The sequence below is a fragment of the Anas platyrhynchos genome, chromosome Z, assembly GCF_047663525.1.
Source record: "Anas platyrhynchos isolate ZD024472 breed Pekin duck chromosome Z, IASCAAS_PekinDuck_T2T, whole genome shotgun sequence".
NCBI classification, from domain to species: domain Eukaryota; kingdom Metazoa; phylum Chordata; class Aves; order Anseriformes; family Anatidae; genus Anas; species Anas platyrhynchos.
In genome coordinates, this window is record NC_092621.1 from 2,988,432 (window position 1) to 3,014,965 (window position 26,534).

Below are 26,534 nucleotides of genomic sequence, written 5' to 3' on the forward strand. Positions count from 1 at the left end.
AAAGAGGATAAGCCCCTTTTCATGTTAAAGGATGAAAAGATAAGAGGCAGAGTAAAAGGACGCCTCCACAATTAATTAAATCAGCTCTATCACCACCACCCCAGCTATCAGTTCTGTACTGCTGTTAGCTATATCCTGTCATTAGTTGGATTGGCTTCAGATACTAATAGCTCTGCATGCTTATCTAACACCTAATGATGCGTTTCGTTCCATTTCTGTCGCACCAGGCACTGCACCTCACATCATTCCTCCAAAGATCTCGGTGCACCTACAGTGGTCCTGGAAAATACTGCAGTAACGAACATCTCTGATAAGATTTCAACAGTGGATTTGACCGGCCCGGTGTGTGTAAGTTACATTTCTGAGAGGCACACTGTGTCCACAGAGTGTGCCAACCCTGAAGAGACAATTTCCATTTTTGAGTTACCGTTCTTCTCCTTCTCTGTCTCGATAACACCCCCGAATTCACCACCAGAGCAGTGACGGCCCTCAGCTTCTCTCGTCAGCAGCTTTCTTCTGGAGAGAAAAGTGCACGAAGAGCTTAGGGGTGTGTGATGGACGGATGTGCCCCACTTCCCTTCCAACACCATAGCTTTGGACTGTGAACTCACCACAGTACCACACCAGTATTAGAAAAAGGAGGAAACGGGGATTTTTTTCTGGAAGTGGAGAACAAGTGTAGATACATGTATTTTATCTCTGTGGTGTGGTGTGTTAAAAATTGACTGTAGATATGGACAAACATCTCTCCATATTATCACCTTCTGTGGAATGACTCATGAGAAAAAAACGCGGGGGGGATTTCTGGTAATTTTTATAAAGATTTCCCAGTCCTTCTGACTCACACACAAATCTCACACACATTATGCTGAGACCTAACCTTTTGCACTTGGTTTCCGACTAAGCTGTGTGACTCCGTGGCTGTGCCGATGTTATTGGACAGATTGCAATCGGCAAGTCACCAGGTCCGTGATTTTTTTTATCTGCCCACCTTTACAGTCTGAAGGAAGATACCGTCTATTAATTTTTAAACTGAGAGCTGAAACACCAATGACCTCTGCCTCCAGCGTGACATTTGCTTGCTAAGGAACGAGCTTGGTTATTCTCCCCCTTCGGGTGGCAGTTGTAAGGGACAGATTAGCCTGAGATCTGGCATGGAGAGGGATAGGTGTGTTCCCTGGCCCCAGCCAGTGTATGCCAACTTCATGCCCTTTGCTGCTAGGAACACCACAAGAGTGTAGGGTATATAAATTTCCATTTATCTTAATGACTTCCTTGGCCTGGCCCCAGCACGTTTTCCATACAAATGGATGGAAAGCCAAAGGAAGCAAGAGAAAAGCCCTTTGGCCAATGGGTATCCCTCCAAAAGGGGTTTCACACGATTCTCTCCTCCTCTGTGCTCACACGTCAGACCACTGGGAGTATCTGCAGGACCATCGAGGCATGAAGGGTTGCCAACAGGTTGGCAGGGCGATTGGCATCAATGCCTTAGATAATGTCTTTAGCTAACCTCGGTGGAAGTAATGCTCCTAGGACCCATGTTTTCAAACGAAAGACCTGAGCTCTGCAAAATACATGAGCAGGAGGGCTACATGGAGTTCCTCCTCTTCCAGGGTTGCAGCTTCCAGTCTGTGCCATTTTGGTCCCCCTCTTCCCATACCTGCATTTAGCGAACTGTTCCTGCCTTCCCACAGCCCATAGGCACCCCTCCTCTTTGCCTCTCTCATTAATACTCCAGCACTTTCTCCATGCCGCTCACAGCACACAGACAAAATCCACCCCCACCTTGTCAAAATTCATGAAGCAGTTTCCTCATCCTCCTGTAAATCCCTCCTTAAAACCCGCCGCTGCCTCAACGCCTGCAAATCCTCCTGCCTGTAACCGGCAAGGCAGATCTAAGCAAAGACTTCCAATTCTCTAGCAAAGTCCATTTGTTGTCTTGCTGCCCTACGCCCCAGCTCCCCGTGTCAGGCAGTGATAGCCACGGTGTTCCAGCTGATGTCTGGGCTGGAAAACCCCTGTTCATGTCATCTATGACAAATCTATATGGCACTGAGCGCCACAGAGCCTTGGATCTGGCCTGGTGGATTCCAGCATGAATGCAACGCAAATAGTGCCTGGGATGATGATGCTGATACTAATAAAACAACATAACGTGTGTGTATGCAGTAGACGACAAATGGCATTTAAAGATTGTTATGGTTAAGGAGCCAAGCACGACAAGCTTAGGAAATGGCAACAATAAATTTATGTGCAAGTTGTGAATTTTGTATTTATTCTTCCTTTGTTCTTCAATCTTCAGGCAGTCTTTTTTGTACATGAAGCTGTGTTACATCCTCCCAAAGTTTAATTGTTAGGAAAGCTGGCAGTCTTGTGTTTGAAGGGGACTGCTATTCACTTTCCAAATAAGCAAAGAAGGGCAGAGATGACACTGCACAGCGCATTTCAAGTAACGGGCAAGACAATGAACTTCACTCTGTGCAGCTGCTGAAGGGTATGAACAAAACACTGCGCAAAGTCTCACTGCATTGCCAGCCTTGGTGGGTAAAACAAACAACTATACATTAAATCATCTGAGTATTCAGTTTGTGCTTACAAGAGATGTGTTACATCTGTAGAAGGCATCATTAACCTTTGCAGCAGTGTAGTAGTACAGTAGGTGTGATGACTAACAGATGACAAAGGCTATAGTTTAACTGCAAAACAGCAAAGGGATTTATTTATAGAACCACAGAAGCAAAATGTTTTCACACATACAGAATTTTTCAATTAATGGAGCTACTCACTGGGCACGTAGTAAGTGGGTGTGAGGACCCAGCTCCTCGATTCAACATCTGCTCCCCAACAAGGGGCTACCACAGCATAGCAGGGATCCTTCTGGGCTCAGAGAATGAACACGCAGAGTTTGCTCATCTTCAAACCATGGGGTAATACTAGGCCCATGGGCAAGGCTAGTCCAGGCACATACATTCATTGGAAACCACTTGGTACAAAACACCAACCATCAGAGGCTCACGCTGTGCTTCTGGTCAGGGTCTTTTCCACTGGCAATTGCAGAGGTCAAAGCAGGTGAAAAGGGTTGCCACCAGCTAAATACATTTCTTCACTTTCAGCTTCAGATTGCTTGTGCCAATTTCCAGCATTTCCAGTGTCACTCAGGAATATCTTTATTGATATGCTGGAGGGGCTTTGAGCAACCTGATCTAGTGGAAGGTGTCCCTGCCCATGGGAGGGGATTGTAACTGAGTGATCTTCAAGGTCCCTTCCAACCCAAACCATTCTGTGACTCTGTGATATGTCTATGTCTGTATATGTAATAATCTAGAGGAGGAAATGGTCAAAACTATTCCAGAAGTTAAACAGAAAATGGTGTCATGTGAGGCAAAAGATTTAGGGATTTAAATTGTGAGAGGACCTCCTTTGACCTGGTATGTGCTCACCAGGAATAAACTACCCTAGTCCCAAAAGCCTGCATACAAAAGCTTCAGTTGCACTAACTGTGGAGGTGATGAGGATGGTTGGGCCCAAGGGGCTGTGCTCTGTTTGATGATAACGAACAATAAACTGAGGAGGGAAAATGTAAAAGAATGAAAAAAGCGAGGTGCTCATAATACTTGCCTAAACTGTAATCCTTTGGCATCTGTAAGGTGGTTTAAAACTCTCCTTTATGGTGATTGACTGCACTCTGCAGGTGACACTGGAGGAATTTACTGCAATGAAACATAACACCTTAATGAGGAAAAAAAAAAAAAAAGCGCTTTCTTTAATGCAAGCAACTTTGTCTGGTTTTCCCTTCAACCACATAGCATGATGATTCAGAGATAAGACTCATGTGGTTGTTAAGTTGCCGTGATGGATTTTAGAAGGGGGAAAATCATGTCAAGTTTATGTAAGCTTTATAGCAGCTGCTCTTCGGGAATACATCTTAATTATGGGTAAAAATACTTAGCCATAACTTGTATACTTATTTTAAAAACCTCATTTTTTTCAGTACCGTAATTCTAAACATTAGCTGTTCACTGAGGTTAGCATTTATGTATAGGCTGGATACTGTATGCCCAGGAAGTGCTACTTGATGATGGTGGTTATTAGACACGCCTGCTAGTGACCCCTCATATTAATCTGTATTTCATTATAGAATTACTGCCACAAAGCTCTAAGCTCTGTCTGAGAACAAAAGGAAGTTCCATTTGTGAGACCATTATATTCCAGCACCCACAGCTTCTCAAAAAATAGTAACGACCTTTAGGATGAAATCTTTTCGGCCCAATATTGACTTTCTGTGGGTGTGTAGGGTTTGGTAAATCAAGATCAGCCTTTTCTGTTATTTAGAGACACATGGGAAAATATAATTTGAATTATTAAAAAAGCTTTTAGCAAACTTTGCGGGCCTTTGGCTATCTAAAAATGGCTCATTTTTAAAATGCTAAACTGATAGGTTTTGTAAGGCTTACAGGTATACCAAATTTAAAAACCTAGACGAGAAACAAAGCAGGCATGCTGGAACTCCTGGGCTTGTAATTCAGTGTTTACGTATGCCATCATCCTGGATATTCACACTACCTGCTGATATATATGAAGACAAGCATACACTTAAGTGTTTACAGAACCAGAGTCAAAATTTGGAAACATTTTGAATTTTTGCTCAACAGAACACTTCAGCATTTGTTTACATAATACTGATTTCACTGAAAGTGCAAGAGACTTTGTGCACTTTCCTCTACATTCCTTTTTGGGTTTGAAATGACAAATATATTTGACCAGATGACAAAACTCTGTGAAATGTGCTTGATTGTCATTCTCTGTTCTATTTCCCTTATGTAATACTGGTAATTTTCAGGAGTAAGTTAGTAACAAATCCTGCTGTGGCTGTGATCATTGGGTGCTCTCTCGCTTCCAGTTCCACCAGTTAAAAAGTAATGTAAACTAGTAGCCATGAATATTTAGATGCGGAAAACCACATTTTGTATGGCATTTTAGGAAGGAAGGCTGGGGTGTGTGTTTCTTTGTGGCTATCTCACATGTCATCTGATCATCTCTTGATCTGACAGTCCTGATGCTTGCCTGCTGCAGCCTCGTCTCGCTTGGTGCTCATCATGAAGTGGACCTGACTGAGGCATAAAAGCCATCAGGCATCCAGAGTGAAGGGGTTTGCAAAGTGCGTGATTACGGAGAGAGAAAATCATAATGATTATGCAGACTGCCCCACCAGCCAATCAGACTAGAAGCTAAAAGTAAAAAGTGTGCATTTATGCACCCAGAGCTCCAGTTACTATTTTGTTCTTTGCAGGCAGACATACCCCAAGGCCCTGACCCACATGGTATAAAATGCACCTGCTTTATTTTGGATCCTGTTACCAATCCTGGATGCTGCGACTGCTGCACTTTGGGTAACCAACAACTTGGACCCGAGCTGAATACAAAACCTTGTTATTGACATGTATTGGAAAAGCACAGGGAGAAACAAACAAACAAACAAAGAAACTAAAAGGGGGGAAACAGACATTGTCAGTGAAATTGAACAGAAAATATCACTGTAACAATTCTACACATTAAGTGTTTTAAATTTTTAAGCGATCCTACACCATTAGGTGTAGACATGAAGTTTAAGTCAGTGTTAAGTCAGAGGTTGGACTAGGTGATCTTGGAGGTCTCTTCCAACCTAGGTGATTCTGTATTTCTGTGGAACTGGGGTTGTTTGATCTGGAGGAGGCTCAGGGGAGACCTCACTGATCTCTACCACTGGCTGAAGGGAAGGTGTGGGGAGCTGGGGTCGGCCTCTTCTCCCAGGTAACTAGCGATAGGACCAGAGGGAATGGCCTCAAGTTGTGCCAGGTTAGAAATGAGGAGACATTTCTGTCAGAAAGTGTGGATAGGTACAGGAACGGGTTGCCCAAGGGAGGTGGTGGGGTCACCGTCCCTGGGGATGTTCAAGAGAAGGTTGGACGTGGTGCTTGGGGACACGGTTCCGTGATGATATTGGTGATAGAGGGAAGATCGGACCAGATGATTTTGCAGCGCTGTCCCAACCCCAACTCCTCCATCTCTCCCTCAGGCAGCACCACGACGCCCGTCCCGCCCCCATCCCCCCAGCAGCCTCCATGGCAACGGCGGGGCGCGGCCGCCATTTTGTGCCCGCCCCAGCGGGGCCGTCCCGCCCCGTCCCGCCCCTCCCCGCCCCGCCACGTCCCGCTCGGCCGCCGGCCCCTTCCCTTCCCTTCCCTCCCTTTCGCTTCCCTTCCCTCCCTCCGTCCCCGCGGCGGGGCCATGGCGTTCACGCTGTACTCGCTGCTTCAGGCCGGGCTGCTGGTGGTCAACGCCATCGCCGTGCTGCATGAGGAGCGCTTCCTCCGCAACGGTGAGCCGCCGCCGACACCCCCGCGCCCCGGCCCCCGCCCTTCCCCGGCCCCCGAAGATGGCCGCCGGGCTGCTGTCAGCAGCTTTGTGTCCCTTTTTATTCGCCTTTTTTTGTTTTTTCTAACTCACCTTCTCCTCTGTGTGTGCATGTGGTGGTGTTTCTGTCTCGCACCGCTCGGTGGAAGGGACCTCTGCGGAGTCACGCTCTGCTGAGCTCAAGGCTGGGCATCGCCGGCCTTTAAAATAAAATAAAATAAAATAAACACCCAAAAGCAAAAATAAAACAACCCACAGAAGCCAACCACAAAGCACAGAAGAACCCCAGACTGCCAGGAAGATGTGCAGTGTCCCAGGAAATGACCTGGCATGGATTGACTTGCCACACAGAGCGAGGGAGACAGGAAAGGAAAAAGGGGTGAAAAGCAAGGAAATTGCCCCAAAGCTGTCTCTGGACGAAAGAAACTCACAGGTTGTGCCTTGCAGCGCTCCACACAGGGTCGGTCCCTCCTGTCTCTGCCCTGCTCATCCCCAAATGTGTAAGGGCTGTGAGCAGTGAGACAAAAAATACGTGGTCCCATTGCTGCTGGGGGGGGACAGGGCCATGTTTTCCTCGTATCCCCACAGTCTTGGCTTCTCACACTCTCCTGTTTTTGTGTTTTCCACTTTGTTGGTGTGGCAGCATTTCTTACCAAAGTATGAAGAGTACCTTACTGCTTGCTTTCTTTACGCAGAGAATGCAAAATGGTCCTGCAGGCAGTCTGCACAATTTATAGAAAGCCATTTTAAAGCTTCTGATGTTTTCTTAGTGACGTCCTGACACTGTGTTTGCCTTTAAACATCACTACACACTGAGCAAAGCCATTTCAAGCAGTTTGCAGTGGCACACAGCTGTGCTGCTCTTTGGCAGGCAGGCCAGCCACAGATAGCATGTCTCTAAATGCTCCTTCCCATTGCAATGTTTGTTAACGCTGTCTTGGTCACTGAGCTGCCACCCAAAAAGTTCCTGTGTCATTTCTGTAGCAGTTCAGAAAATCATCGTCCCAGTTTGAAATTTGTTCTGTTTCCATCGCATAGCTTGTTTCTGAGGCGTCGCTTTGTACCCAGCAATTATTTGTGCTTTTATCTTCTGGGAAAGGCCTGTGAGCAGATGCAGGCAATTTTTTTACATTATTTTGGTGGATGCTTTTCTGAAGTTCAAATAAACTCATTTGGTTCTCTGGCATGCAGGGAATAATAGAGTATTAAAAAGGTAAGGGTTTCCTTTGCAGAAACATTGGTTACTGTTGCGTTCATTAAGATGTTTAACAGTTTGTGGTATGTTGTTTCAAGCAATAGAACCTGAACTGAAGCTAATTGGTTTGTACTTTGTCTTCTAATGTTAGTGATAAACTCAACCATACCCGGGATAGATCACTTGTTAATATTGCTGATAGCGTTTGTTGAATGGCTTCGTGGTTTTTTTTGTTAACATGGCTGCCTATTTTTATGTGACACAGTTGGCTGGGCGAGTGATCAAGGGATTGGAGGATTTGGAGAGGAACCAGGAATTAAAGCACAGATAATGAACCTCATTCGATCTGTACGAACTGTTATGAGAGGTAAGATGATGCTGATCGTTTGTTTAAACTTGTCTGTGAAGTTTTGTTTCTGTGCTTTAGTGAAATAATGCCGGCATGTTGCTTTCTTTTACCAAACAGCTGCTTGTCATGCAGTCTGTCCTTTTGGGTTCCTTCCATCCTTGGTGCATGGATTCCCTATAGGAAGGGATTTCCAGGCAGGGCAGATCTGGACATCTGACTCTGGCTTGTGGTGCCGCTGTTGCATCTTACCTTTTCTGGGATTTTGGGAGCTGGGGGGAAGCTTGGTTTGGAATGGGTTCACACTGGCTCAGTGCAGTTTTATGTGAAGTACCAGGTGAGGGGAATGTAGTTATTGGGATTCTTAAAGGTAAGCCCATGCTTGAAAGGGTGGGGGAGGGAAATGCTCTTAATTTGTAAGCTACCAGTAGTTTTTCACTATAAAGCATACCAAAATTCATCTAAGTGAAGACAAACAAGTAACAAATCTTACTTGTCTTGCTCACTATGAAGTAAAAATTGCTATGTTTCTTCTAAATTATAGTAAAACCAGGGACAGAAATAGACATTTTCATTTGGAGAAAGGGATGTTTGGGTCAAAGTTAAGGGGCGATCAATATTAGTACTGTTGCTTCCTACTAATTTTTAGTACCTTAGGCCTTGATCCCAATTCCTTCCACTGATCTTGATTCTGCATAGGAAAATCAGGTGTTTTTTTTTAAAAAAAACTTCTGCTCCTGAGAAGGTAGTCTCCAATTACTCTTGGTTTTTTTCTGCAGTGCCATTAATAGCAGTGAACTCCGTTACCATCGTGCTCCTCCTATTGTTTGGTTGAAGAAACCTGTCACAAAATCTTTTGGACATCCAAAGAAGCAAGTTGCTAGCCATCATTGCTCTGAGTTTTCTGGGATCCAGCACGGTTTAGCTGTCAGTTTGACATTCAACTTAAAATAATAAAGACTGTTTCTATTTATCCTATTTCCTAATGTTCACTTTCCGTTTCATTAAACAAGATAATGGGATCAACGCAACAATGCTGCAAATATACTGGACTGTGACACTTTCTGTTGCTGCCTGTTAATCACATTGACTGTTAGAGTATGCGTCGTAACATGTTGCAATGTGTATCAACAGGATGCGGTTTTTAAATGTCTTATTACTCAGGGATGAATTTCCTTCAATATACTTCCCAACTTATTCCTAAATTGAAAAAAAATACCGTATTTTTTATTTCAGTTACTACCACAGTATTATTTAAGGGAATATGGATTACACTCCAAACATGTTAAAAATTATTGAAGTCTTGTGATAACGAGGGAGATAAAACCAGATGGGTAAATTTCTAGTTTGATTCAAACTGGAAGCAGAGTGTTCCTCGTTTGATTGAGACCAGGATTTTTCTCTTGGTGTTCAATAGCCTTTTCAAATCAGTAACATTTGGTGTGAAGTAGATGAAAATAGGTGTGCCTGCTATGCAAAATCAAAAAATTTGTATGTAAACCGGAGCAACTCTGTGTTTATTTAGCAGGTGGTAGTAGTGTTTAGCATTTGTTGCTGTTCTGTCAAGCATTGTCATTTTTTTTTTCCTAAATGTGTTAATCCTGCGTGGTGACTAATATGGTGGAAGTGGGGAGCTGTTCATATTCTGAGTTTCTTCTGTAACATGGGAGAATAATGTTTCCTTTCAAATGCAATTCTTTGTTAAAAAAAAAAAAAGTCAAATTTGCAGACTCGTCAGTTGCTGCTGCTACTTCTCCCCCTCTCCATCTGCCTTTGTTCATTTAACAACTCACTGAAACTATGGATATCATCTTGCAGTTCTCTCACAGAGAATATTGTTAATGCCTTTGGTAAGGATCTTGCCTCAGTTATGGCTGCTGGGTCAGGTCCTGTGTTAAATAGCAAGGCTGGATTTAAGATTACCGATCCTCAGATATCTTCTTAGAAAAGTTAGACTTCCTATGACTTTTCTGTTCAACTATGCTAAAGTGTCTTAAATTGTTTTAGCTATTTTTTAAAGTGGGGAAGGCCGACAGAAACCTGTCAGTTTCATTATTTTAAAACAGCTTAGTTTATCATCTCTTCTTCTGATGTCTTGATGGCTAAAGCGTACATTGTTGTGTACAAAGATAAATCTGTAAAATGTGTAAATTAATTTAATGATCTCCAATTCCAGTGTTTTGCAGAGCAGACTATATCCAGGAGGAGAGTTTATGTTTCCTTTTTTTAGTGAAAACCTGTAAATAAATTTTGAATTTCTAAGTTGAGCACTCTCTTTCATAATTCGCTTCATATCCATGTACAGTGGAAACACCTCAGAACTCAGACTGCTCCAGGTACCAAAGTTACTGTTCTTACATGAAATACTCTGCTTTTTTGTTACCACCATGGTGCTTGCTCATACCAGCTCTGCTATGAAGTTGTGTTTGGGTCTGATGTAGCAAAGCCAATGAGCCAGGACAACCGGCCAGAGGCAGAACAGGATCATGCTAGGTTCTAGAGCAGGTAGATGCGTTACAAAGTATTCCTTAGAGTAATCTTTGTTTAATTCAGAGCTGACTAGGGTATGTATAGTCTGGATCATATAGTTTCATACATATGTCTTATTTCATGTTAACTGGAGAGTACTTACATGGAACAGATAAAATGTGGATAACCAGAGTTTGAGTTGTGCTGTGCTGCACTTTGATCTGTGATGCTTTGGCTACTGATTGCTGAAGGTGTGTTGGCCAGCGGTATAAAAGCAGCGGAAGATGTATTTATTGCTGATGTGTTGGGTTGGAGCATTGACCTGGTCTGAAGCACTGCCTGCACATTGTTTCCTCTTCATCTGTTTTGATTAAAAACACCAGTTCTTATGAAAATACAAGCTGGCGCTAAAGACTACAAGCAGCAACTCTGAAGATGGGTAAAATCTGATTTCCCCCTTCCTCCTGTCCTCTCGGAAAGGCTGAGGTCTCAACACATGCCTTACAGCCCAGGGAGCATTTCAAAATCGATTTGATGAGTGCAGTAGAGAGGCACAGTAGTTCTGTGCAGCACAAATCCTTCAGCTGAGGCAAAACTGGGACAGTTTTACCTGCCAGCTGCAAAACAGCGATGCAAAGTGGGACGGCAGCTGGAAATCAGGTCTCCAGGTAATGAGCAGGGAAGAGGGCAAGAAGGTAGACAGCAAACAGGCAGAGAAAGGACTGGAGAGAGAAAGAGCAGGGGAGTAACTACACTGCCTTTTTGTGTGGCTTTGAGCTGTTCTGAAGTGCCTGCTGTAACAGAAGTTTAAATTAGGCAAAGCACTTCCTCACCTTTTTTATTTTTCCTTTTTATTTGCCTCCTACTTGCAATATCTGCGTTTTCTACCCCTAACAGGTGACTGTGCTGTAGCTGCCCTCAAACCTGGCCAGGGCTCAGGTTCTTCACTACCATGAACGTGGAGGAAAGTTTCTACCTGGCAAGGAGCTGTGCCTGCGAAGCAACCTGCACTCCAGTAGTCACTTCAAAGCCGCTTCAAAGCACAAAGAGCATTCTCACTAGTACCTGGCACACAACTGACAGTAACCAGAACAGAGCAGGACGAAGACTGTGACTTCCCACCATAGAGTAATTGCCAGATCGTTTCTAGGAAGCGTTTGGAAACAGAAGAGGCTTTCACAGCAGCAAAGCGCAGTTTGGTGGCTCCTAGCACGGCTGGCTGGAGTTAAAATGAACCTCAGGGGACTCGTCTGAGCCTTTAGTGCAACTTCAAGCAGTGATAATGGACCGGGCCTGTGTGCCTGTATAGTTTAATTAAAGGTTTTGGAGGGCATGGTAATAGGTGAAGGGAAGGGTAGGAAAGCGATGGGTTTGGATGCTCACAAAGGAGTCTCACGTTCAGTTTGTCTACAACATCCTACCTTACACTGCAGTGTTGTGATTTCAGTCGTCGCATGGGTTTTGCTGTACAACCGGCATGCAAAACTCTGACCATAAATCACATAATTCACCGCTATGCCCACACCCCTTAGGAAATCCTACTCTCATCACCACACACAGCTTCAAATGTGGCTGCACGAAACCTAAACTCGCTTTCTACATGCTGTGTGTCCTGCAGACGGACACAGCGTGTTGCTGCAGGTGGCCAGGGGCCTCTTGCCAGTACCGCAGCCAAACGAACGGGGTCAGAAGGGAGCTGGCGATCCCCCAGCCCAACCCCACGCCCATCACCCACAGCCAGAACCTCCTGGGCCTCACTTTGTGCCCGGCGCCTCTCGTCCTGTCACCGCGCCCCCCTAAAAAGGCTCTGTGAAAAGGAAAAACCCCTCAGGAAGGCGTTTAGCTCGGTCCCGGGCGGCAGATATATAAAAATACATCAACATTTAACTACTCGCACGCAGAGCTCCTCGCAGCCGCCTCACCGCCGCCTCGCTGAGGTGAAGCAGCGGCGGCAGGACCCGGGCTGCCCCTCGCGCTGCCTGCCGGGAGCCCCCGAGGGCGGAGCGGGGCCGCCCCTCAGCACCGCCCCCTCCCGCCGAGGCGGCGCAGCGCCGGGCAGCCCCGCTGCGTGAGGGCCCCGGGGGGCGCTGGGCGGCCGTGAGCCAGGTGGGTGCGGAGGGGTGAGGGAGGGGGGGCTCGGGGCTCACCACGCGCTGCTCCCCCCCTCTGCGGCCGAATGCGCCCGCCCGCCCTCTGGGAGCGCTAACGGGGCGGGCGGAACCACGCGGGGCAGGGAAGGGGGGGGCAGCGTTAAGCACGGAGACTCCCCTTCCGGAGAGTGGGCCGGCCCAGCTGCCCGTTGTAAAGCGCTGTGGTGGGGCGGTACCATCTCAGTTATGGGGGGGAAGGGGGGTTGCGTCCTCCTGCCCTTGGCAACGTGGCGGGGGGCGGGCATGGGGCTCCTGAGGGGAGGCACCTCAGAGGGCGCAGCCTCGTGTGGTGGGCAGGGGGCTCGTGCAGCTGCAGCCACTTTTTTAATGTTCTCAGTGCTCAAAATGCCCTGTGCTGGGCTGAAGTGCCTGAGGGAAGTTTCTTTTGGCAGTGATAACACAGAATTGTGCAAAAAAAAAAAAAAAAAGAAAATAAACCAAAAAAGTCATCAATGTATGTGAATATCTGAGGGGAGGGTATCGAGGGGATGGAGCCCGTCGCTTTCCAGTGGTGCCCAGTGACAGGATGAGAGGCTCCGGGCACGAACTGGCAGGGTGGTGGCTGGACCAGCTGATACTGGAGGGTTTTCCAACTTTAATGGTTTTGTGATCCTATAAAACTATAAAAGTGAAGCCAGGAGGATCTGGCTCAGTGTTAGGGGCATTTCTGTGCTGTGAGGTGACAGGACCAGGACAGGCTCCCCAGGGACACCCCAAACTCACCTGGGTGCCCTCCTGTGCAGCGTGCCCCGGGTGACCCTGCTGGGCAGGGGTTGGGCCCGAAGATCCCCACGGGTCCCTTCCCACCTCAGCCATTCTGCATTTGGGTGAAATTCAGCTCAATTCAGGCATTTCACCTGCACAAGTGTTTCACATGCAGAAGAAGCCGTCTTCCCGTGGAGCTGATGACGCTCCTGTAGGAGTTGTGTCAGTTTCTTATCATCGATGCCTAACCTTGGCCTGTGTAGCAACTGGTGTACTATAAAATAAGCTTTTTTTTTTTCTTATTGTGGGGAATTGGCAACAATAACAAAGGTGGCATCTCATAAAGTTCTGTGCGTGCATCTTGTACCTTAGACATCAAGTTCATCTGGTCTCGGTAGCTGATAAATCCATCTCCAAAGATAAAAGAATCATGACGGAAAATCAGCTGTAATAAAGCAAGTTCTGGTCATGGTGCTGGCTATTTTAAGTGTTTTAAAAAGTACACACGTGCTACATGTTGTGCCTGTAACCAAACAACCCAACAGAAAACCAGAAGGATTTTCTGCAGTGATGGCGGATTGGATGGTTGTTCCTGTGCGACAGGCAGCAAAAAAAGCTTCTGTGCTGGATGTTTGGTCGTGAAGGCTCAGAAAACTTGCACGTGGAAAAATATACAGCACTTCCAACACACCTATAAAGCAGTAGTTTCTGAAGACAGGTTTTAGACTTGCACATAACCTCGCTGTTTTCTTCTCCTGTGTCTTTATACTTCGAGGGCTGGCTTCTGTTTGAGGCCAATTCTCTTGCACTCATTTATGTGACAGAAAAGCTGTTCCAGTGCCCCCTCTGCAAGAGGCAGGGGTAACCTCTCTGGGTGCTGATTATCCTGGAGCCCTGAGATCTTCCAGGCCAGCAGCAGTCTGCAGAGTCCTTGCTGGCACGCAGGCAGTCAGCCACTGCATAGCCTACGAATTAGGACACCTGAATCGTGCCGCAGGCTGGATCGCTGCAGATCCAGCTTGCAAAAATAAAATTAACAGCATCCACTTTTTCAGAGCCTTTTGAGCTTTATAGTCGGAGCCGTGTATCATTGCTTAGTGGTATTGTATTTATTTTTACTTGAACAACACCACCGGTGTCGCTGGGACTTGCCGAAATGTGCTTGCTGAGGCCTTGAACCAGCAATACCAGACCTAATGATCCTCTTCCCAACAGTCTTAGTTGTTTAGAGAATTTTTGACGCGCACAAATAAAGGCACTTAAAAAACAAATAGCACCTGATTTCCATATATAGCGTCTTTGGGAAAATACCACCCCATCAATTATGTATTTTTTTTAAACACTGCCTTTTATTTCTCTGTCTAAAGGGGCCCATTTAATACTACGAGTAATGTTCTGAGTAATACCGGGCTTGGCACAAATGAGGCGCTTAACTGAGTTCCTTATTTTTATTATCCATTGTCTGCTAACCAGTTTTCTGTTGTTTCATTTATTTGCCTTTTCCCTGGGGAAGGAAGGATGGCAGCTCGGCGCGCGCTGAAAGCTGTCTTGGTGGATCTCAGCGGCACACTTCACGTTGAAGACTCAGCTGTGCCAGGCGCGCAGGAAGCTCTTAAAAGGCAAGCCACCTTTTTTCGATTTCCTCTGATAGGTTGTGTCACTGCTGCTTGCACAAAGACATTTCTTCAAGTAAACGGGCCTGAAGATCCTGCCTTTTTATGCTGGTATGGATAAGCAAACGTGTAAATTCTGCTTTCATTTACACCTGTGTCAATACCAGGAGAAGTCAGCAAAGGGCCCAGAGAGTGACATGCCACCATGTACCACCTGAGCCCCTGCAGCTTTCCTAAGTCACTATCTAGGTCCTCTCTAAGCCTTTTCTAGACAGAAAAAAAGACTACAAAACCAGCTAATTGATAAGGGATTGTAGCCTTAGCCCAAAGTGGAAAGTGTTACCCTGAATTACCGCTTCCAGTCACTTCACTCACCTGATGCTCAGTGCTTTGTTTAGCTGCAGGAACCTGCTCAGGTGTCTGAGCCCATCACCCTGTGGTGAGCTAAATTGGAATAACAGGGAGAACACATCATGGCCTGGTGACTGAGGCATCCTTTGCAGCATCCTCATTTCATGTGCTCTTTCAGCCAAGCATTTGCTTTGTTATTTTTAAAGCTTTTTCTGCTATTTGGAGAAACATTTGATAATGCAGCCTATCTTTTGTAGGAATTTCATCATGTTCACAAACAGGACAGTTCAGTACCTCTTCCTTCTCGTTAAAAGGGTGTCTAAAGAAACTGAGACATAGTAAAATGATTTAATCAAAACTAGTCGCTAGCAAAGTAGGCTGTGCAACCCCAGGGATCTCTGTACTCTTTTTCTGAATCTGTTTCCCTGGAGAATTAGTCTTGCAAAGGATGAAGAAAAGCAACACAGAGAGATGTGTGTTGCCATGGGGGGGAAGAATAAGTTTTAGTCAAGAGAGAGGAATAGGGCAGAGTTAAGCACGGGAAATTTTTACTGAAGTTGTATTGACTCCTTAAGTTTTTATAAAGCTAGACTGTTGTTTGTCTGCAAAGCTCAGAGGTATTAGGAAACTGCTTTGCTTTTCACAGGTAATTTTGTGGCAATATTTATTTTTTAAAGATGTAAAATTGCAAGCAACTAAAAACTACTGAAGTGTTGGGTATTCTTTCATTACTCATTCCTTCACTGGATCCTGTCTTCCTGCTGTTTTGTGCTGCGGAGAGAACTTGTGCCAGATGAGAGTCAGCATTCTCAGAAATCTGTGTGTGCACATACTTTTGTGTGCTTTGTGTATTTATAGATCTATTGCAAAGTGGTGATGCTATCAAGAGCAACTCAGCATCTCTCCTGGGCTCTGCTCACCTCCAAGCCCTCAGGCAGCAGGCAGGACAGAGGAAATGGCTTCTGTAGAATGAGAAGACAAACTATTTTGTAAATCCATGATTTTTCTCTGTCTTGTGCTGTGCTTCTGCTTGATTCCTACTGAGCTGTGCCCAGGCAGGCTCAGTGCTAGTTTTGGCAAGGGAGGGAATTAGGGAAGGGATAAGGTGCAGGGAGCATCTGGTGCCATTTGTCAGCCTCAGCCAACTCTCACAGGTACACAGAGCAAACATCATTTCACTGCAAAGAACAGACAGGACTTTCTGCTTAGAGGTTTGAACAAAATACTGTCTCATGCTCTTTTCTGTTCATCCGTGTCATTGTCCTTCCTAAAGAGAAGCTGAAACTATCGGCCTGCAGCTTGCTTAGGGGACAAATGGATAGATTCCATTTGGAGGGTTACCTTTCAGTAAGATAAAAAGAAATAATAGGAGGTTAAAGGAAATAATAATCACTTTATTAGCAAACACAGGCTTTTTTTTTTTTTTCCTAATACCAGTTCGTACTTGTGAAAGGTGAGTGCATCCTTCTGCACATCAGAACAAATGAAAAGGAAGAGGCAGGTGCAAGGAAGTCTTCAGCGTTGACCAACTTCATTCTGATGTTCTTCGTGCAGTCCTGGTGCCAGTGTTTGTTTCTATAGCAACAGAGAAAGTGATGGTGGGGGAATAATTAAAGGAGATGCCACTGAAATTGTCACTTAAAATTATTTGGCTGTTCAATAGCATGTACTATCAGGGTAGAGCAATAATATGGTTTTATGTGAGGATCATTGTTCCTGAGGAAAGGGAGAAATGGCTGCAAAAGCTGACATAAAATCACCGCACAGATAACGCAGGCTCCTAGAGCACCCTGCAACTTCTGAATGAGCTGTAGTTGGTGTGAAATTCTCCCAGCGTGTGGAGTTCTGTATATTAACTCAGCAGCAAGCTTCTTCTATCAATTTTAGTTTAGGATGCTGTTGATCCAGAACACAGGCCTGACTTATTTATTACCTTGTTTGAAGGCTTTTCAAACTACTTGCAATTAATTGTAGATGTGCTTGATACTGCTGTGAGGATGGAGTTCAGAATCACCATTTTCCTCCAGCCTTTTCCTGGTAGAAACAAAGCAGGGATGTCTTGATCTTGTGCTAGGTAGCTGTAACTCTTGCCATCTGTTTCACATTGCCCTCCATTCTGCATAGAACCTAACAGCCTTGTTTCTTCTGAGCTTGGCACCAGTAGTTTAGGATGTAAACAGTTTTTTCATCTGCAGCCTTTAGACAAACATTCATTTTTCAGTCTCCAAAAGCCATAAGAGGTGTGTAAATGTGAAGTAGTCCGTGGCAAAAGTGACTTTGCTCTCCATCCATCAGGTTGCGCAGCGCTCCGGTTACGATTCAGTTTGTGACCAACACAACGAAAGAGTGCAAGAGAGACCTGCTGGAGAGGCTGACGAAACTGGGCTTCGACATTGCTGAAAATGAAATCTTCACATCCCTGACAGCAGCCAGAAATCTTCTGGAGCAGAGGCAGGTTCGGCCTCTCCTCCTGGTGGACGATAAGGCCCTGCCTGACTTCACAGGTGAGGTGCTCAGGGAACAACATGGGAGGATGTGCTGAACCTCTGAATAATGAAACACTGAGAAATGTTTTGTAGAATGACACACATATGTATTTTACTAGCTACAACAAAGCCTGAATCATGGACTCTCCAGAGTCATAATGGCCCTTTCCGCTATTAAACTTAACATTAAGCAGTTTGAAGTTGTGCTTGTGATAGCTTCTTGAGGAGTAGTGGGAATAGGCAGGAATTCAGAAAAAAAAATAAAAAATTGATGCCTTGTTATTAATTTCCAGCATAGAAAGTAATATTTATCACCAGATCGTTGGAGATTTATTGCACCTACAAATGCTGAAATGTTTTAAAGCAAGAATGTTACAATTTAGTGGAAACCAGATGTCCCTCAGCTATTGTAGAGAGATTATGTCCATAAAGAACTAGTAATACCAGCAGCTTGCTTGTCTGTTGTTGGTCCTATGCTGCTGCAGCATGTTTTGTCTCACTGTCTGTTGGAGATCTTAGGGAATGTTCAGTGTCAAAGTGATCAAAGCACCCTGAGTGTATTGTTAGGCCAGCAGTCATACGTATTGCTGAGAAGCTGGTGTGTGGGCACACACGGGAGGCTAGTTCTCTCTTAATAGATGATTATTAAATGTAAAACCTTGTATTGACCACCTAGCTCTCACTCCATAACTGTACCACCTAAGTGGGTGCTTTGTCACCCTGATAGTCACCTCTAAAAACCCAGTGAGAAGTTACTTTCCTTTCAGATGTGCCCATTTCCCTCCCACAGCAATAAGAGGAGAAGGTGATCCATGGACCCTCAGGCAGGTGCCTGAAACTAGGTCAGTTAGTCCTCAACTTAACTAAGTCTTCATTTCACAAGTAGTGAAGAAATCCACGCTTTTAACATGCTCAGAGTTGGAATCAGTACACTGGGTTGTGAGTGGTCTTTCATCTAGAACATCAAGGCAGTGAAAATACAGCTGGCTTGCTGCTGCTCCTTGCCCCTTGCCTTATGAGCTGAGATCCTCACTGCTGTATTAATTTAAGTAGGTTCTACTCTTGCTAGAAGCAAGACATGCATAAAACTTTACATTTCCTGTTAAATTTTAGTGCCATGCTTTATTCAGTAATCTTCAGATGGATAGGTGTTCAAGAGAAAAGCCTCTGTGGGCTGTGAAAGCCATAACACCTGATAATCTGTTCCACCTGTCATCGTATCCAGAGAAATAGGCCCCCAGCAATATTCTGTGCTTGTGTTCTCAGGAAGGCTTTCCTGGGTCAGAAACAGCTGAGGCAGCAGCTGATTTCACTGAAGTTAAATCAGTTTAATCTCTGTGTGTTTGGGATCTTTCCATCAGATTCACAGTAGCTGATGTTAATTCTGTGTAAAATACCAAAGACAGAGATATCAGAGGAATACATTGGCGGCATTTTCTGCATTGCTTGGATCTGGTATGGATTGTTCTGTTTCTTTTTTCTGCAAGCGGTTTGGCTCAGATTCTCTCAGTGCTGCTCTTGAAACATTTAAGTACACTGGAGAATGTTTTAAATTCCTGTTAGTGACTGCTATTGAATTATTCTTGGATAATCTCTCTGTAAAGTTGGTCGCAGATGGATGAATGTAATCCATTCATGGTTAATGGACCCAGATGCTTTCGGGTGGTGTCACAAATCCCCATGACATCTCTGCATGCAACGTTTTGCTGTCTGAGCTAACTGAAGGCCATGTGGCATGAGACATCAGCCAGGAGGCTGTGATGACGCTCTCTGGAGACCCGGGAGCTCTAGCTGTCACAGTAAAGGTGCAGGGGATATGCTGTGTGAAGGCAGACCAAAAGTGTTAGCAGAAGTGCAGCTGTTACAAGAGTAAGAGAGATTTATTTACAGTGGGTTAAGTTTCTTCTGTAGATACTGCTCTGTAAATGCTCTTCCATTGCTGGTTTAGTTCTTCACAGGCTTTTCAGGGTCGTATTTAGTTCCTTCAGAGGAGACACTGCTATGTAAAACAATCGTGCTCTCCCCCAGAGCAGTGAGGGACACAGGAGGTGCGAGCTGTTCTTAGGGGAACTGGCCCACATTAAAAACAGACGTCCCAGAAGAGACAAAACTAATTTGGTGAGACAACTTCTAAGCCGTGCTGCAACACCATCTTTGCCACCATAACCACACAGAGTGGAACAGTCAGGCTTTGTATCCTCAGTGACCAGAGGGAAGTGAGAGAACTGGGTGAACTCACTAATGTTCCTGCTTTACTGTCTTGCAAAGCCCACAAATGTATGTGGAGAGAGAGAGAGATACTCACAAAAAGTTGTTCAGTGAAAAAAGTAATCTGTAGTCTGCAGCATTTCGGTGGAGGCAGTGGGAGAATCATTGCTGGGCAAGCACTGACTGCCCAGACACAGAGGTGTGTGCTTTGTGAAGGATGGCACAGTCTGTGTACATCAGCACCTTTTCCACAGAGACTTTCCTCATTTCTAAAATAGATAAAACTCTTCAACAACATGTGTCTGTGTGAGAAAATGCCCGTTTTTGCTGTGAAGTGATTAATTGCACTTGCTGTACTTGCTAGCTGTATATTGCTAAGTATGAACAAGATTTGGTTCACTCAGAATAACCATTGGTACCACATTTTGATCTTCCAGGGATAGCCACTGAGGACCCCAACGCAGTGGTCGTAGGACTGGCTCCTGAGCACTTCCACTATGAGATGATGAATAAGGCCTTTCGGTAAGTCAGCCTCTCCTCGTGGCTCTTTGAAGGGGGGCTGTCTTGTGCTGCGTCCCTTCAGTGCAAGGAAATCCTTCCACGTGGGGAGAAGAGGCTGGTAGCAGCATTGCCATTACGTAGTGAGGATTGTGGTGTCCTCCCCTGTGTCTGAGAACCTTTGTGGATTTGGGGCCTCAGCCGTGAACTTAGACAGTCTGGTCCCAGGTTTTATAGCTTTCAGTCTGCAAACAACCTGCAAAAGTGCAGCTGCAGTTGTCATCAAGGTGAAACGAGTTAGCAGTGCTTCAAGAGGAAAGTGCTGCTGTGTTCAGAGCTGACTCTTCAGGGCCCACAGCTTAGAGGGAAGAAAATGCAGTTGTTTCTGAAGCATCTTGTCTTCAGGATGCTGGGCTATGGACCTCCCCTGGTCTGTGTTATATCCGGAGCACTGTCTGCAGACTGAGCGGGGAGATGGCTGTCAGGGACTGGTCACGAGGCAGGACGCAGTGGTGTGTGCAGAGGTGCGAGGCTGTGAATCATGCTGCTGGTGTCAGTCTTGTTTGGTCTAAAGGAAGCATTAACTCCTGGCCATGTTCTCTTCTCCAGCCTTATGTCCATACACCTTGTCCTTTACTGCTCAGCTAATTAAGTCCCTTGGGATTTGCAGTGCTCGCTGCAGAACGTTAAGGTGAACCGGATTAAATGCAGATACTCATGGTGCAGATGCCTGTATCTGAGCTGGTGACCTGGGCTCCTGGAGGAGAGGGGAGCTGCTTGTAAGGCATCGTTCATTTTATGCAACTGTTAGGCAACTATTTGGTTGAAACCCAACATCAGGCGAGGTAAATCTAACCCAAAACTAGATACACAGAGTGAGGCCCTTCTCTAGGCACCATTTGGAACGGCTGAGACCAAATTTCTGTTTTCATAAACATGGGATTTTGATGCCACGTTTACAAGAATTCTCTTGGGTGAGATCTTTCCTGTAAACTGCTGAATGTAAGTGGTTGTAGTGTGGCTGTCAAATTAAATTCTTCTGTGTCCTAGAGACATCCTCCCACCGTGAACGTATCTGGCTGCTCGCAGATACACATGCCAGCTCCCTTGTTATGGAGCTTGCTTTGAAATGCATTGATCCAATAGAAATATTTTGTGATAATTAAGTGAAATGAAGTATTGCCATTTCTGCATTGCTGAGAGTACACACGCTGCTCTGCAGGCACGTGGAAAAGCAGAGGCAGCCCCCAAGGAGCAAGCAGCCAACCTGAGCCAGCCTCTGCGAGCAGAGCCTCGTCAGAGCTCCAGAAAGGCAGTGAAGGGCCAAAGCAAGATTTTATTTTCTTAAGGGCTTTTTTGTTTTGTAAATCAGGCAGAGTTGAGGAGAAAAGAAAGCCACCTTTCTGCTCTGAAGGTAACTGCCAGTGATTCCCTTCTGTCCCCCAGCCTGGCTGTTTCTGCTGTGCTTGTTACATTTCTACCTATTGTGATAAAGACTTGAGTTGTCTGCAGTACCTGAAGAAGGTGCTGTAAAATCCAGCGGGAGGCGTTTGGCAGTCACTGCCTCAGCTTTTATGGATGCTGTCAGGAGGGCTTTTACTGAACCCGAGGCTGGGAGAGGGAGGACTGCGGTGATGTTGCTGTGCTTGGTCATACCCGGAGGATTCCTCAGCTCCAGCTGTTGCCGTGCACATTTCCCTTTGTTGCAGAACAGGTAGTTGCTGGGTTGGCTCCAAGAAAAATCAACCAGAGGCAGTGGAAATGGAAGAATCAAAGATTCTGGAGGAGTAGGTCCAGAGCCTGTGAAAGCAAGCTGTCCTAAACTTCTCTTTACTACCCTGCTGTCACGGCCCCATTGATCCAGGCACCGTGTACTAATGAGACACTCCCTGCCACAAAGGTTTGACAAGGCAAAGGTCAGAGGAGAGCCCTCAAGCAGGACAGACAGTGAGGTAGTGAGGCTCAGGAGCTGGTTGAGATTGGTGGAGAAACAGCAGTTCCCTACTAACTTCTGCCTTTCCAGTTCTGTGATTCTGTGTTTTTTCCACCCACTCCAGACATTCCCATGTTCTGTGCAGGTTTTTGACAGGTAGGCCAGCTAGCAGGCAGCGGTGTGAATGTGCCCAATATTTGTGTGCTTCTTCAAGTAACTTGTTGCACTTCCTCCAACACTAAAATACAAAATTAAGGTAAAGTGATCCACCTGCTACTCAGGATTCACCCCTGAACACCCATCTCTGCCCAAAACACATTGATATTTGGCTGTTAGAGGAGATAGCAACAGCCCTAAGAGCTGCTGGGCTGCCTGCCTGCTCTGTAGATTTCCTGCAGCAGCATCCTGGAAGCACAGCCGTGTCCACAGTCCAGGCAGGGAGGTGAAGGCTGTGGCCATCCATCTGCCACCTATGGTCACTACCTGTGGCTAATAAATTTTAAATTTGTTGCATGGGAAAGTCAGATGGGTCCTAATGTTGAGACGTTGGCCTTAGCAAAAGGTGAGGTTGCTTAGAGTAATGAATCTAATTGCATTAGCGATTTTTAAAATAGAGATATTATTTTAAAAAGTTACCTGTTAAAATCCTCAAGGTAGTAACTCCTTTCTTTGTGGGAATTTTTTATTAGCTGTTCCAGGACGTAAGAAAGGAAGGAAGGAACTTTACTTAACTCTTCACGTGAATGTTAGCTTTATAAAATCCCCGTTATCATTTGGGTCTCCTTGAAAGTTTTGTCATCGACTTAAAAACAGGATTGGGCCTTCTGCTGTAAGTATCTTTAATATAAGTTGCGTGTTTTCTTCTTCATTCACCCTTCAGGCTGATTTTGGATGGTGCTCCTCTTATAGCTATACATAAAGCCCGGTATTTCAAGAAAAAAAATGGCTTGGCTCTGGGACCTGGACCTTTTGTGACTGGGCTGGAATATGCAACAGACACCAAAGCAACAGTGGTAGGGAAGCCAGAGAAAACTTTCTTCCTAGAAGCTCTACGAGGGACCAGCTGTGCCCCAGAGGAGGCCGTCATGATTGGTGATGTATGTGGAGACCTAATGCCTTCTCACCTGCCTGCTAATATAGTGTGTGCACCTCCCAGGTGCTGTGAACCCATCTTTCTGAAAGCTCTGTGATTAAATGAAGGGTGAAAACTGAAACGCCCAAACTGGCATGATTTAAGGTGTAGTCCGTGGGGTTAGTTCTCTTACTTCAGTGACTTCTGGAGAAGCCCTAAGTGTCCTGCCTGAGAGCATGGAAAGCCTGCTGACAATTAGCTCCTGCTAATGAAGTGTCTCTGATGCCCTTTCTAAAATCACCCAGTGACTTAACAGCTCTGTTCCTGCATTGATTAGGTCTCACTGTTTGATTAGGCAACAGCACATAGCAAACCATACCTGTGGCAGTTTGCCTAATAGGTTGCTAAGGGATTTGACTCGGTGTAGCTGTGTTTAAGTGACTGGTCGGTGATGTGCAAGGCAGAGAATGTCATGAGCCTCTGGTTAACAAATTATGCGTCTGACCACAAATAATTTCCCGTTCTGTTGCAGGACTGCAGGGATGATGTTGGTGGGGCACAGAATGCAGGCATGCGTGGGATTTTGGTGAGGACGGGTAAGTACTCTATGGTATGCTCATTTCTGGGGACAGAGGTGGATTCCATGACCTTGTCCTTGCACTGGCAGCCCACGTGCCCAAAGCAGAGGGGCCTGGGTTAGAGGCCTGCCATCCCTGTGGTCTGGTGCACCAAGAATCTGCAGGGAGAGCCTGAGCATATCATGGAGCGACTCCTTTTGGGGTGAATGAAGCAGATACATTTCCTCAGCTGCAGCTTTACAGCCTGTCAAGCAGTAAATTGCAATTAAGCCAGGATAGGCTGCAGATTATATTTAATGTTTCAACGACAGGGCTAGAGTGCAGACTCTGACCTGATCGCAGGGTGGTATGAAGTGATGGGTGGGAGTGGTTGAACACGTAGATGTGAATCTTTTTCAGCGACTCTAAAATCCTGGGCACTAGTCAAAGAATCCAGAGAATTGTTATTGTGACATCTTAGATTGCCAAGATTGGCCATATCAGTGTAACCTCTGCTCATTCAGGAAGTTTGATGACATTCCCCAGTAATTACATGGGTCATTATCTAAACTGGAACCTTGAGCAGCCTACAGGTATCATGAACATTACTGATACTGTGATAGAACCACCTCTTTCTGAGGGGCTCGTGCCACACGGTCCAATATGTTAAAAATGAAAACGAGTAATCCTGCTTTTTCTCATACGAGTCAGCAGGAAAGATGACAGCATTATCATTTCAAGAACTTACATTGTTGAGTAATCAGTGAAAGTATAGCACCAGTATAGCACAGCAGGTTGAAACCACTGCATAAGCACCTCTGTGCTTGAGCTGGAGCTGACCCTTGGCAGAAACTTCAGTAAAGTTCCTTGTTTGTTTGGAAGAGACCTGTGAGATGTTTGTTGCAGGAGAACATCAGATGGGCGTCCCGTGTCTAGCTGTTACTGACCCCAGAAGGCTGCTGTTTTCAAAGGGAAAAAAAAAAAGGATGCCCCAAGGAGCTTGATAAATGCATCTGTTTGTTCATTTGTTACAGGTAAATATCGACCAGGAGATGAAGACAAAATCAATCCAGCTCCTTATTTAACCTGTGAGAGTTTCCCAGAGGCGGTGGAACATATCCTAGGACATATGCTATGAGAAATGGAATAGTTCGAAGAAGCAGATATTTCATCGTTTCCTTTACTCTTGCTTCACAAATTAAGGTCACAGGATCAGTGCATGCATTGGATCAGAAACCTAGCCCTCAACTCCTTCCCTTTGAGCTGGGAACGGGAAGAGCATTGGCACATGGCCCCAGTGCAGTCAGAGCAAGGCCCTTTTCCAGTAGTAGTTGCATGAGGATGTGATTAGGGATCTTAGCTGCTCAGCAGATAAGATACCAAGCACCAGAAGAACTACAACACAGCTGCTTTCATGCCTGACATAGAGAGCGTGGCAGAGAGTTCTGTTTGTTTTCAGGAAATGGCTGATGAAAAAAGCCCACTCTGAAAAGTGTTGAGTTCTTCTGCTGAATAAGCTAAACTGTAAAACTCACTGGCAATACTCAAGTAAGAAAACTGCAAAGACTAACAGAGCATTAGACTGTAGCAATTGCACTGAGTATGTCTCTGCTGTAATTTAAAGGCAGTGATTATCAGATCTAGAATTGACTTTTAAATTAAAATATTACCATTGTTAATAATAACTACTGTTAGAATCTTTCCTCTCATTAGAGCAAATCCTGTTTTTTGTTTTTCAAATTTTACATAAAATTAAAACTGTCAGCATTTTACAGATGTTTTAATTAGATGCTGTTATTAAAAAGAATGGTACACCAACAAAAATCTGGTATTAAATGCCTTAGAGACTGTGAATTTTTTAAGTTAGACTTCAGCAGGGTCCTATTAATGCTACAGTTGCAGAATTTCACCACTGTTGTTTTTTTCTTTCTTCTTAATGTTATGGGAAAAATCCTTCGCAAGCCATGGGGACAGATTCCAGTTCTTACACAGTTGGTTAGCAGAGCTGTAAAATGAGATTTAATTGTGTAGTATGCATTGCTTCTCCTATGTGCTAAACCTACCAATATGAACCAACTTTGTAATGATGGTAAATAGCTTTTCTGGTCCATTTGCAAATTGTAATAATCAAAGTCCTTTACAGTTGTTTTACAATGCTCGTGAGTCTTAAATTATTAGATTGTAATTATACAGTACTGGAGTATTAACCTTATTGAAAATATAGTTTTGTGTTAATGAGCCATGCTCCTTATTTGTTAAGAAAAATCATTGTGGTGAATGAAGGGGAAGCTCTCCTTAAATGAAAGATGGTCTGTCTGCAGTCTCAGTTGGTGGGTGGTTACTTACCTTTAGATTTAATCTCTGTCAGAGACAGAACGCGGGGCCTGGGGGAGCTCTGCAGTAAAGTGGGAGAATACACTCCCCCCCAGGAACAAAAGCCATCTTTAGATACTGTTTGTGTTGCATGCTGTATAATGAAGTCAAAGATACTGCTAGACACCCCCTACACACACCCACATCACCCAGGAAGAAAGCAGCACTGAGAGGCTAATGTCTCT

The 26,534-nt window shown here is 45.1% G+C and overlaps 2 protein-coding genes and 1 long non-coding RNA gene across 5 annotated transcripts; 2 read left to right on the forward strand and 1 right to left on the reverse strand.

Annotated features, from left to right (window-relative positions):
* Positions 1–377: 377 nt before the first annotated feature.
* Positions 378–12,352, reverse strand: LOC119714588 (uncharacterized). Of its 2 annotated transcripts, none has more exons than XR_011806013.1 (4): positions 12,162–12,352; positions 6,487–6,593; positions 3,619–3,710; positions 378–516 (listed from the first exon to the last, which is right to left on the reverse strand). It is a non-coding gene; the product is annotated as an uncharacterized lncRNA (long non-coding RNA). The 2 variants fall into 2 exon arrangements; XR_011806014.1 differs by lacking the exon at positions 12,162–12,352 and adding an exon at positions 6,825–6,966.
* Positions 6,159–8,912, forward strand: IER3IP1 (immediate early response 3 interacting protein 1). The gene is made up of 3 exons (XM_038171446.2): positions 6,159–6,358; positions 7,854–7,955; positions 8,714–8,912. The coding sequence occupies exons 1-3, from the start codon at positions 6,268–6,270 to the stop codon at positions 8,767–8,769; spliced, it is 249 nt and encodes an 82-aa protein (XP_038027374.1). The 5' UTR covers positions 6,159–6,267; the 3' UTR covers positions 8,770–8,912.
* Positions 12,353–12,383: 31 nt separating the features above from the next.
* HDHD2 (haloacid dehalogenase like hydrolase domain containing 2) lies at positions 12,384–26,214 on the forward strand. Of its 2 annotated transcripts, none has more exons than XM_027446979.3 (7): positions 12,384–12,509; positions 14,776–14,877; positions 17,518–17,726; positions 20,354–20,438; positions 23,228–23,444; positions 23,952–24,015; positions 25,011–26,214. In XM_027446979.3, exons 2-7 carry the CDS (start codon positions 14,777–14,779, stop codon positions 25,112–25,114), a joined length of 780 nt encoding a protein of 259 aa, XP_027302780.3. In that variant the 5' UTR covers positions 12,384–12,509; position 14,776; the 3' UTR covers positions 25,115–26,214. The 2 variants fall into 2 exon arrangements, with proteins under 2 accessions (XP_027302780.3, XP_038027373.2); XM_038171445.2 differs by having other exon boundaries at positions 12,386–12,509; positions 14,772–14,877.
* The last annotated feature ends 320 nt before the right edge of the window (positions 26,215–26,534 follow it).